The sequence below is a fragment of the Triplophysa rosa genome, linkage group LG7 (assembly GCF_024868665.1).
Source record: "Triplophysa rosa linkage group LG7, Trosa_1v2, whole genome shotgun sequence".
NCBI lineage: Eukaryota > Metazoa > Chordata > Actinopteri > Cypriniformes > Nemacheilidae > Triplophysa > Triplophysa rosa.
This window is the reverse complement of record NC_079896.1, coordinates 27,098,752-27,111,768: the sequence shown is the minus strand read 5'-3', so window position 1 is coordinate 27,111,768 and position 13,017 is coordinate 27,098,752. Positions and strand designations below refer to the sequence as shown.

At 44.4% G+C, this 13,017-nt stretch overlaps 1 protein-coding gene across 1 annotated transcript in view; it reads left to right on the top strand.

The window, feature by feature from the left end:
• LOC130557309 (voltage-dependent T-type calcium channel subunit alpha-1I-like) overlaps positions 1 to 13,017 on the top strand; it is a 69,122-nt gene that overhangs the window by 40,421 nt on the left and 15,684 nt on the right. Inside the window, exons 13-25 of the mRNA XM_057338971.1 lie at positions 286 to 403; positions 474 to 629; positions 704 to 788; positions 951 to 1,087; positions 2,408 to 2,815; positions 5,541 to 5,641; positions 5,998 to 6,121; positions 7,012 to 7,080; positions 9,608 to 9,786; positions 9,899 to 10,025; positions 11,050 to 11,175; positions 11,555 to 11,644; positions 12,614 to 12,806. Coding sequence (XP_057194954.1) covers positions 286 to 403; positions 474 to 629; positions 704 to 788; positions 951 to 1,087; positions 2,408 to 2,815; positions 5,541 to 5,641; positions 5,998 to 6,121; positions 7,012 to 7,080; positions 9,608 to 9,786; positions 9,899 to 10,025; positions 11,050 to 11,175; positions 11,555 to 11,644; positions 12,614 to 12,806 — 1,913 coding nt within the window. The remainder of the gene's footprint in view (positions 1 to 285; positions 404 to 473; positions 630 to 703; positions 789 to 950; positions 1,088 to 2,407; positions 2,816 to 5,540; positions 5,642 to 5,997; positions 6,122 to 7,011; positions 7,081 to 9,607; positions 9,787 to 9,898; positions 10,026 to 11,049; positions 11,176 to 11,554; positions 11,645 to 12,613; positions 12,807 to 13,017) is intronic.

Genomic DNA, 13,017 nt, shown 5'->3' with positions numbered 1-13,017 from the left:
TCTCTCTCTCTCTCTCTCTCTCTCTCTCTCTCTCTGTCTGTATGTCTGTATGTCTCTCTGTCTGTCTCTCTGTCTGTCTTTCTCTCTCTCTCTCTCTCTCTCTCTCTGTCTGTATGTCTGTATGTCTCTCTGTCTGTCTCTCTGTGTGTCTGTCTCTCTCCCTCTCTCTCTCTCTCTCTCTCTGTCTGTATGTCTGTATGTCTCTCTGTCTGTTTGTCTGTCTTTCTCTCTCTCTCTCTCTGTCTGTCTCTCTCTCTGTCTGTCTGTCTGTCTGTCTGTCTGCAGTATTCTGGGGATGCATATCTTTGGCTGTAAGTTCAGTCTTAAAACAGACACTGGAGACACAGTACCAGACCGGAAGAACTTTGATTCTCTGCTGTGGGCGATCGTCACTGTGTTTCAGGTACAGAGAGAGAGAGAGGTGTGATCCACACGTCACTGAGACACACGCATGACTCTGTGTTTGTGTGTAGATTCTGACGCAGGAGGACTGGAATGGAGTGTTGTATAATGGGATGGCCTCCACGTCTCCTCTGGTTGCTCTGTATTTTGTGGCTCTCATGACGTTTGGGAATTACGTTCTGTTCAATCTGCTGGTGGCCATACTGGTGGAGGGCTTTCAGGCTGAGGTGACCCTCTAAAATATCACTGAATTAAAGCAGAATGTCATTGAGTTCCTGCTGAATGTCTGTCTGTCCATCAGGGAGATGCCAATCACTCATACACAGATGATGACCGCTCGTCCTCTGATGGCAGCGAGAAACAGAAAGATTCGCTCACATTCTCTGGTTTGATTCTCTTTACACATGCTTCACTGTAAATACACCTGTGAGGGATGGACAGGAACATGTACACAGTTCATGTTTAATGTTCTGATTGTTTTGGTTTCCAGCATCTCCTCTGACGTTCTCTGGTTATAAAGATATGTCTGCTGTCTCTCTCTCTTTCAGATCCTAAACTCTCCTCTCTCACAGCTAATGGTCATCTTGAGTTGACACCACTGGCTGAAGGAAAGAGCCGGACGAGTTTTTCTGAGGAGAATCACAGGAGTCGACCCATTAGTCTGTGCAGGAGATCTTCATCTCTGGTGTGTCAATAGAGAAATAAATGTCACTCACATGTCTGTGTTTGTTCTGGACTGTCATTGGTCAATCCTGATTCTTCTCTAAAGACCGGCTTTGTGTTTTCATCACCACCTCAAATCTCATCTGATTTCCTTATATATATAACCTTCAAATATTGAATCTGTCGGAGGAGTTTGTTCTTGTAGATATTTAATGTCAGTTTAATCGACAGTTCTTACTCAAATCTAAATACTTCCTCATGTGGTTGTAAATCTGTATATGAGTCTTTCTTCAGAGGAACACAGAAGAAGATATTTTGAGAAATGTCTCCGTGGTTTTGTGTTTATACAATGAAGTCAATGGATGATTATCAACATTCCTCAAAATATCTTCTTTTGCGAGAGGGAAGAAATGATTTTTTATTTTTGAGTGAACTGTCCCTTTAAGACGACATTTGTGCAAATAATATTTGGATTGTGTGTGTTTGTGTGTGTAGACATTTTTGGGTGTGTGTTTGTGTGAGACAAAAACATCTCTTGATAATGTGTGATGCTCAGTCAAAGCCTGTCCGGGTTTCCATGGCAACCTCTTTTTTAATTGAAACAGCCATGTAGAAAGAGAGCGGTTTGTGTTGAATATGGTGTGCTGAGCTGTTGTTCTTGTGCAGTCTGAAGAGCATTGTGGTAAAAACTCGGCGAACATGGTAAAACAGGGTAAAAGTACACATGTTTTCAGGTTTTGACATAATCAAACGTGTTGTCCAGACTGCTGAACTGACGTCTGACTGATGTGATTCTGTTTGTTCATCAACACAACTTTCTGTGTGAGGTCAACAGCAGAGAACACAGGTTTCTATGGCAACTGTCATTTTACTGTTCCCGCTTCTAAAATGAGCACATGCCACCAACACACCATCTTCATTCTCATGTCACGAGGGAAGTCATTTGTGCTAAAAAAAACCAGAAACAGAACTCAAACCTTCTCACTTCAGAATCAACATTTATACAAACTGTAATCGTGATTTGGTCTGAACTTCTGTAACTTTGTGACATCACACAAGTGTCAACACATATTGGATGATGAGAAAGTCAAGTCGTCCAATCACACTGAAGTCATCTTAATGTTAAAAACCCGATCTCTGATTATTCTAGTCTGATCTCAAGTGTGACACAAATCATGATGAGTGTTACAGAGACAGCAGAGAGAGAGTGAATAACAGACATGAAGAACTACATTATATTTGTATAAAGCTCATTAGTCTTATTTGTAAGTCACTTTGTCTGAAGGCATCTGATGAACGAATAGGTAAATACTGAAATAAAAGTGTCTGTCTTTGTGTGTAGCGTCACAGCCGCAGTTTTCATTATCACCACTGGGGGCGTCCTCCTCCTCAGCCGTCCTGGAGTCGGCGGTGCAGTTGGAACAGCGCGGGTCGGTCTGCTCGAGGTCTGAGGTCAGCGGGAGGGATCGGGGGCAGTTTAAGGGTTTGTGGTGTTCACTCACATCCCACCGAACACGAGACGCTTCTGCCTCATCCTCCGTTCCTGTCACGGCGAAACCGCCGGGCTCTCTCGCTGGAGCTCCCTGAACCCCTGCAGCGCCCCCCTCTGCTCAGGAAGAAGAGCGTCTCAGCGGAGCATCACGACTGTAACGGGAAGGGCCCGGGACCTCAGGGACCGCTGCTCGGAGACGTTTATCCTCAGCTCAATGTCCGTAAAGACAAGAGTGACCTGGATGAAGACACAGAATATGTGAGTGACACACAACTTTTTGGAAAAAAAAATGTATAGCTGCTAAACAGAACCTTGCGGGTTAGACCTGTTACGACTTTACATACTGTAGGACAGGGGTTCCTAAACTTCTGAGGGTTAAGGACGCCTTCATGTTGACCCCCTCAAAATGATAACAGTTGTCCAGCGCATCACATTTGGCACTCTTATTGAAGCACGTGCATTGTCACTTCAGACACCTTTCATCAAGGGTGTAACTTTGGTTTGAGAAGTGGGGGGGACACAAAATGGGGGGGGGAAATCCTATCACAAATTCAAAATACCTATGTTTTGCATTGTTTTGGATTGTTTAAATTGATGAAACCATGAAACCAAAAGGTGTTTTTATTGTGTAGCAAAACTTGATGTTCATGAAGGGGGAAATGCGCGTATTGACTGAGAAACATGGCTTGTAAAGCTTGTAATCTGCGGTCAGAAGGAGACGAGCCGGATGACTTTCTAAAATGCTTGACGAGGTTTAACATACCTAAACAACGACCAGGGAAGCCCACGTTTCGGTCAAGCCTTGTCATAAACACTAACTGCTGTTAATAAAAGAACAAAAAAGTAATAAATCACGCATACGCGTTTCTTCCCCATAGAAGTCCATTACAAGGAAACAGCTTTACATAGCCAAAACAACGACCAGTAAAACTTTTCAAATTTCTATTCAATTCAAATCAAAACCACGTGATTGAAACACTCTTTCAGTGATGTATTTTTAGAGTGTGCACGCGACACAGGCCCACACTCTCTGTGTCCTGCTCAGTCCTAGTACTTCTCCGTGGCGATGACGGCGGGTGGTTAAAAAGTCATCACAAACAAGTTTGAAAGTGAGGGGGACACGAACTGGATTTTGAAAAGTGAGGGGGACATGCCCCCCTGTCCCCAGTGGAAATTACGCCCCTGCCTTTCATGGTGATAAATAAAAACATGAATCTTGAATCATTTTAATTCCACTTACAGTACGTGCTTTCATAAAGGTTTCTTTAAGTGTTCTAATAAAACAGCACCATGTGATCATGTATAGCAAGCTCTATTAAAACCTTCAAAATGATGTGTGAATTGTTGGTATATAGTGTGTAGTATCTGTTTTTTTAGATACAGAAACATGAGTGTCATTTTGTAATATATGTGTCTGCTGATCTGTTTGGCTATTAAAATAAAGATGACTCACGACTTCCATTAAAAAACATTTTATTGTTGAAAGGATGTTGAAACGGTGACTCGTCAGGAGCATTTTATTTTATAAAGTTATCTGGGCACATCGTGGCATGGTGCCTTTAATATTGATGATGTCATAAGAAATGAAGATGTTTCTCACAGATAAGTGGTTTGTTCTGGGATATTTGTTGTTTATGAGGCTGGTCTCAGGCTTTATAAAGTTTTTAATCTTTCTTGATGTGTTTGTTATCTTGAGATATGTAATGAACCAATATACGAATAAGATTTAAAACGATCGCGTGGTTTTCAAAGGAGAATATAAGATACTTTAAAAAAATCAAATCACTCACTAGCAATCTTATATGATAACGCAATTTGAACGCGACTTAGATGATATTTGATTGAGATTTGTCACCTGATCCGGTGTTCATCATTAGATTCTGGCGCAGCACTTTGGGCAGAACTGTTGCCCACCTGCTCTAGTTCAGTATATTTACAAATGGTCTTGATTCTTAGATAAAGTGCCCTTGTGGTGGTGGGTTTGGGATAAACGGCGGGCAGGTGGTCTTCACCCCATGGTCTCTCTAAGAGTTAGAAGTAGGGTCTGTACTGTAAGGTGGGTGGGTTTGGTAACAGTTAAGGCCCTAGATTTGTAAACCATTTTTTAAGTATCTAATGGTGAACACAAATAACTTTCTTTTCAAAACTTATTTCTCACCAAAATTATATAAAAAAGACCCTGAAAGTCATATTTATTTTATACGCCAAGTAGTTAAGTCTGTGCCTTACATTGTTGTTTTTTCCCAACAAAAATCACTTTTTTTTCATTCCTGCATGTTTTTAAACCGAAAGCAAAACGACATCCTTGGTATTAGGAAAGATGTAGAAAGGTGCACTTCTCAGAAAACATACAAATAAAGATCCTTTGAGACGTTTATGTGGAGCATTGGGATCAGTAGATGAGGGCTTAATGCACTTACCTTAAAGACAACCTCAAAGTCCAGGAAAATCAGCAGTTTTCACAGCCAGTAGCTCCATGTGCATTCCGACTCCTCTTGCTTTAGCACAGGTCACAAATTATTTTGCGAGCCCCCTCGCTATAGATCCCCAAAGGTCCCGGACCCCACTCTGAGAACCTCTGCTGTAGGAGAAAAGGAAGGAGACGGCGTCGAATGACTATCTGCGTACTTTCATAAAAAGTGATGGGCTGCAGCTTTGAATATATAGTTAGGGTTAGGCAGACCTCAGGTTTGTTGTGATGAAGTGATGAAAGCAGCATCTTTCAATATTATAATATGACATCAATGCACTGTTTATGAATTCACATTCGCTCATCTGAGAGTTTTATGAAGTTTTTCTCTCTCTCTCATGATGTATTTGTACTGAACTTCATTCACAAAGTAGACTGAGGATGTTATTTTAGTTTTTAATAAACATCTTAATAAAGTGTAGCAGTAGTGTAATCCTCATCTCATACTGAAGAAATGAAAATATACTGGAAACACATCACAATAACCTGATCAAAGTTTGTGTGTTTTCACAGAGTCTGTTTTCTCGTGTGCAGAAGATGATGGAGGTGTATCGTCCAGACTGGTGTGAGACCAGAGATGATTGGTCCATTTACTTATTTTCCCCTCAGAACAAGTATGCGTTCATCATCACCTCATGACGCTTCTGTTCATTCTCTTCAACACATTTATGTTGTATTAATCCAGTATAACTCTCTGCTCAAGTGTGTGATGATGATGTGATGCACGTGTTGTGTGCATATGTGATCCGATGATGCTGAAGACACACAGATGTGAATGACAGTGTCGATTGAATCCTGTAGAGAATTCAGTCTGTGTGATTTCTGCCTCTGCTGGACTATACTGTATGATCATTGATATTTACAGATGTCACAGTTACAGACTGATCACCCACTGACCAGTTCATGATATCTCTCTGTTTGTGTGTGTCTCTCTCTCTCTCTCTCTCTCTCTCTCTGTGTGTGTGTGTAGGTTTCGGCTGCTGTGTCAGATGATTATTGCTCATAAGCTGTTTGATTATGTGGTTCTTTCTTTCATCTTCCTCAACTGCATCACTGTAGCACTAGAGAGACCCAGAATCCATCAGGGCAGCCTGGTACGACTCAACACACACACACACACACGCACGCACGCACGCACACACACACACACACGCTTTGGTTGACTATCCCCGTGGGGACAGTCCCCTAAACCTAAAGATCATAGAACACTTTTTGCATTTTTAGATTTGTAAAAAATATTGTTCTGTACAATTTATTAGCTTTTTTGCCCCTGGGGACCTCAATTTTGGTCCCCACAGTGACACGAGTCCCCATGTGTTGGTGTGTATTCAGGTTTAGGTCCCCACCGGGATATACAAATATGAACACACACACACACACACTGACAGACACACACACACGAACACACACATTGGGTTTCCATGTTTTATGGGGACATTCCATAGACACAATGGTTTTTATACTGTACAAACTGTATCTCATATTCCCTCCCCCTAACCCTAACAATCACACACAACTGTCTGCTCTTTTACATTTTCACAAAAGTTCATTCTGTATGATTTATAAGCTTGTTTCCTCATGGGGACCAAAAAATGTCCCCACAAGGACAAGGGTTTTGGATATTGCCGTCTTTGTGGGGACATTTTGTCCCCATACCGTAGGGTTTACCCTTCCCCCACACACACACACTGACAGACACACATGCACGCACACACACACACACACACACAGACATAGAGACACAGACAGTTTGTGTGACAGTTTGACTCGTCATCATCACGTCTCAGTAATGTGAGAGTCATTTTCAGCTCAGTGTGAAATCTGTCACATCATCATTTATGAATGAAGTGTGAATTCTGCCTGAATGAATCCACAGATACAAGTGTGAAGAGATCTCGTCATCACACACACACAGCTGATGTGTTCTGTGGGCGTTCTGTTGCTTTGGGTGTGTTGTGAATCTGGATGTGTTTTCTCTTGTCAGGAGCGAGTCTTCCTCACCATCTCCAACTATGTTTTTACCGCAATCTTTGTGGCCGAGATGACAGTGAAGGTAAAGCTCACCTGAACACCTCACATCTCTTAGTCTCTCTCTCTCTGTCTGTCTCTGGAGGGATGGTTAAGCACTGCAGATATAAATGACTGTTGGTTTGTCAGGCGCAGTCTGCATCACACGAGCTCAGGAGAGATGTGCCCCTGTGTGTCATGAACGAGGGTGTGAGGCAGAACCCAGACGCAGGCAGTCAAAGGGTTAACAGAAAACTTTATTAAATATAAACCAAAAACCCTGATGGGGAAAATGCGATAACTAAAACAAGAATACAAACAAAAACTTCCCACAAGGGGACAAAACATACAATGTTCAAGAATCAAATAATAAGTCCAAAACACGACTGGGGTATCCACAAGACGACACGACTGGGGGATCCACAAGACGACACGACTGGGGTATCCACAAGAGGAGACGACTGGGGTATCCACAAGACGACACGACTGGGGTATCCACAAGAGGAGACGACTGGGGTATCCACAAGAGGAGACGACTGGGGTATCCACAAGAGGAGACGACTGGGGTATCCACAAGAGGAGACGACTGGGGTATCCACAAGAGGAGACGACTGGGGTATCCACAAGAGGAGACGACTGGGGTATCCACAAGAGGAGACGACTGGGGTATCCACAAGAGGAGACGACTGGGGTATCCACAAGAGGAGACGACTGGGGTATCCACAAGAGGAGACGACTGGGGTATCCACAAGAGGAGACGACTGGGGTATCCACAAGAGGAGACGACTGGGGTATCCACAAGAGGAGACGACTGGGGTATCCACAAGAGGAGACGACTGGGGTATCCACAAGAGGAGACGACTGGGGTATCCACAAGAGGAGACGACTGGGGTATCCACAAGAGGAGACGACTGGGGTATCCACAAGAGGAGACGACTGGGGTATCCACAAGAGGAGACGACTGGGGTATCCACAAGAGGAGACGACTGGGGTATCCACAAGAGGAGACGACTGGGGTATCCACAAGAGGAGACGACTGGGGTATCCACAAGAGGAGACGACTGGGGTATCCACAAGAGGAGACGACTGGGGTATCCACAAGAGGAGACGACTGGGGTATCCACAAGAGGAGACGACTGGGGTATCCACAAGAGGAGACGACTGGGGTATCCACAAGAGGAGACGACTGGGGTATCCACAAGAGGAGACGACTGGGGTATCCACAAGAGGAGACGACTGGGGTATCCACAAGAGGAGACGACTGGGGTATCCACAAGAGGAGACGACTGGGGTATCCACAAGAGGAGACGACTGGGGTATCCACAAGAGCACACGACTGGGGTATCCACAAGAGCACACGACTGGGGTATCCACAAGAGGACACGACTGGGGTATCCACAAGAGCACACGACTGGGGTATCCACAAGAGCACACGACTGGGGTATCCACAAGAGCACACGACTGGGGTATCCACAAGAGCACACGACTGGGGTATCCACAAGAGCACACGACTGGGGTATCCACAAGAGCACACGACTGGGGTATCCACAAGAGCACACGACTGGGGTATCCACAAGAGCACACGACTGGGGTATCCACAAGAGCACACGACTGGGGTATCCACAAGAGCACACGACTGGGGTATCCACAAGAGCACACGACTGGGGTATCCACAAGAGCACACGACTGGGGTATCCACAAGAGCACACGACTGGGGTATCCACAAGAGCACACGACTGGGGTATCCACAAGAGCACACGACTGGGGTATCCACAAGAGCACACGACTGGGGTATCCACAAGAGCACACGACTGGGGTATCCACAAGAGCACACGACTGGGGTATCCACAAGACGACACGACTGGGGTATCCACAAGAGCACACGACTGGGGTATCCACAAGAGCACACGACTGGGGTATCCACAAGACGACACGACACAGGTACTCCAACGAGTAGACGAGAAAGGCAAACAATGAACCGATAAAGGAACTGGGGCTAGAAGTAGGGAAACACTAACGAGGAAAGTGAACAAGGGGCAGGTGAGGAGAATCAAACACTAACGGGAAGATTACACGGGGCAGGTGAGGGGAATGAAACACTAATGGGACAATGACAGGGAAACAAAGGGGGCGGGGCCAAAGCACGAGACAAGAAGACACGTGGCGCAATGTCATAACAAACAGCCACGTGTCTCCACACAAGACGTGGTACTGTCATGACCCTGTCCACAAAACTAGGAATTTCAAGACAAGAAGGACAGGACCATGACACTGTGCATGCTGGGTAAAGATGATGGGTCAGACAAAGTAGCATGTTTAGATCTGATGTTGTGTTGTGCTGTAAAGTCCTGATAAAGAATCACATCTTCTGTTTACTGCACACAATCATCACCAACCACAATACAGAATGAGAATGAGAACCTGTGAGGAAGAAGCCATCACATGATCTATGTGACCATCACATCTCTCTCAGGAGAGTACAGACTTGTTTATGTGTCCCGACATCAGAATGTCACTGACTCTCTCTTGTCCTGTCAGATGATCCCACAGCAAAATCTCTCTCTCTCTCTGAGGTGGTGTCTAAGGGTTTGTATCTGGGCGAGCGAGCATATCTGCGCAGCAGCTGGAACATTCTGGACGGTTTTCTTGTCTTTGTGTCTTTGATTGACATTGTGGTGTCAATGACGGGCGGAGCAAAGATTCTGGGCGTGCTGCGGGTTCTCAGACTGTTGAGGACATTGCGCCCTCTCAGGTGAGGAGTGGAAACTGCAGACGTCACCCGAGAACATTCAGACTCATTCATGATGAAGGTGCTTGAATGTCTTGATGGGATGTGATATGTGATTCTTCTGGGTGTTTGTCAGGGTGATCAGTCGAGCTCCAGGACTCAAGCTGGTGGTGGAAACACTCATCACATCCCTGAAGCCCATCGGGAACATTGTTCTCATCTGCTGTGCCTTCTTCATCATCTTTGGCATTCTGGGAGTTCAGGTTCATCTGATGTTCAGTGTTCTTCTCACACACATACGGATTCATGTCACTGTAAATCCATCAACAGATTCTGCTTCATTCACCAGAACACTCACAATAAACTCCAGATGAACTCCTGGTGCTGTGTTCAGTGTAACGTGAAGCAGCAGAACACATGTAGACGTGTCATATGATTAGAATTTGAGAAAGTTGATTATAATAGAATTCAGTGTAGTAATACTATACTGTACATCAAAACATTTGACCAGACAAAGTGTTGATTGAGTGTTGACAGATTGATTTCACTCTCTCACAATCATCTCATATTTATTGCGTGCGTGTGTTCGTGTGCATGTCCGTGTGCATGTGTGTGTGTGTGTGTGTGTTCGTGTGCATGTGTGTGTGCGTGTGTGTTTGTGTGCGTGCATGTGTGTGCATGTGTGTGTATGCGTGCATGTGTGTTCATGTGCGTACGCGTGTGCATGTGTGTGTGCGTGCGTGCGTTTGTTCGTGTGCGTGTGTTCGTGTGCATGTGTGTGTGTTCGTGTGCATGTGTTCGTGTGTGTGTTCGTGTGCATGTGTGCGTGCGTGTGCATGTGTGTTCGTGTGCATGTGCATGTGTGCGTGCGCATGTGCATGTGTGCGTTCGTGTGCGTGTGTGTGTGCGTGCATTTGTTCGTGTGTGTGCTTGCGTTCGTGTGCATGTGTGTTTGTGTGCGTGTCCGTGTGCATGTGTGTGTGTGTGCATGTGCATGTGTGCATTCGTGTGCATGTGTACGTGCGTGCGTGCGTGCGTTTGTTCGTGTGCGTGTGCATGTGTGCGTGCGTGTGCATGTGTGTGTGTTTGTGTGCATGTGTCCGTGTGCATGTGTGTGTGCATGTGTGTGTTCGTGTGTGTGTGTGTGTGTGTGTGTGTGTGTTCGTGTGTTCGTGTTCATGTGCATGTGTTTGCGTGTGTGTGTGTGTGTGCGTGTGTGTGTGTGTGCGTGTGTGTGTGTGTGTGCGTGTGTGTGTGTGTGTGTGTGCGTGCGTCTTCTTTCTGCAGCTCTTCAAAGGAAAGTTTTATTACTGTGTTGGTTTGGATGTGAAAAACATCACGAATAAGTCCGACTGTCTCTCTGCTAACTACAGATGGGTTCATCACAAGTACAACTTTGACAACCTGGGTCAGGTACACACCACCAGTATAACACAACACACACCTCCACAGCATTGTCTTCTCTTGCAGCTGTTTTAGTTCTGGAAGTATTTCTCTTGATCATTTTCTGCAGAGATTCATGCATGAATCAAGTCAACAGCCGTGAAATGAATCACTTTATAAAGTCTGAAGTGAAACGGAACGTACGCCATATGCAATAAGAGAAATGCACAAGACTGTGAATGAGTGACTGATCTTCTCATCCCATGAAGCACCATATATGACATGGAATATGACATTTGATCACATCACTTCAGAGCTCACAGTAGAGCTGTTTAAACATGTTGTGTTGTGTTGTGTAGACAGTCTGTATTATGATTGCGTGTTTGTGTTTCATGCTTTTACTCTTCAGGCTCTGATGTCACTGTTTGTGTTGGCATCTAAAGATGGATGGGTAAATATCATGTATCACGGCCTGGATGCTGTCGGGATCGACCAGCAGGTAAAACACACACACACACTTTCAGACATTAAACTCATGTTTCTCTGTACATGGGTCTCAGCATTCTTATAGCTGCCATTTTTATTTGTACAGAGTGTTTTTTATTATTTTCATGCTGTGTACTTAGTTTCATAATATGTGACCCTGAACCACAAAACCAGTCGTAAGGGTCCACTTGAATACATTTTCAGAATTGATGTATGGTTTGTTAGGATAAGACAATATTTGTCCGGAGTCTGAGGGTGCAAAACAATCAAGATATTGAGAAAATCCCCTTTAAATTGATCAGAGGCGCTGTAGCAGGCCGTTGCTCAGAAGAAACAGGTTTGTTTTAATGCTCTCTATAGGCTCACCGCTGTAAGGATGTTGTGGAGAGGAGATGAACCTGAAGGTGAATTCTTAACTTTACATAGACACCAAACTTGAGTAGGTCATGTTTCCTGAAGAGCAGCCGCAGCGAGTGAAGTTTGTAGGCGCGTTTCTGGTCATTTTTGTTTGCGATTTAGCTGCATCCACTCACATAAATAAGGTTTTGATATATTTACTGTAGGAAATTGACAAAATATCCTCATGCAACATGATCTTTACTTAATATCCTAATGATGTTTGGCATAAAAGAAAAATGGATCATTTTGACCCAAACTGTGTTTTTTAGGCTTTTGCCACAAATAATCCTGTGCCACTTATGACTGGTTTTGTGCTCCAGGGTCACAAATATTGTTTTTCTGCTTAGATGTTAACTGTATTTCTCTATTACTCTCTAGTAATCTTCATCTAATAATCCACAGTGGCTGTTTGTTACTGTACTTTAAAGATTGTAAATCACTCTAGTGCTGATTACAGTGAGCGTTCAGTAGGTCATATAATGAATGAATGGTTGGACATTATTTGACTGTTTGATGTGTGAATGCGGTTGATGGTGTGGTCAGAACTCAGCGGGTCTAGAGAGATGTGTTTGTGTTTCTTCAGCCCGTGACCAATCACAACCCCTGGATGCTGCTGTACTTCATCTCTTTCCTCCTCATCGTCAGTTTCTTTGTGTTGAACATGTTTGTGGGTGTGGTGGTGGAGAACTTTCACAAGTGCCGTCAGCATCAGGAGGTGGAGGAGGCCAGACGCAGAGAGGAGAAACGACTTAAGAGGATGGAGAAGAGGAGACGCAGTAAGAGCACATGAAGAATTTCACACATTTCACTTTCATCAGGTTCCTTTGTGTATGTGTGTGTAACAAAAACTAAATGAGACCCACAACGACAGGGTGAGGAGCTAAAGAGAGCGAGAGAGTCGTGTTTTTATTTCTCAGAACGGTTGATGGATGTGAGAGTTCATCTCTCTCTCTCTCTCTCTCTCTCTCTCTCTCTCTCTCTCTCTCT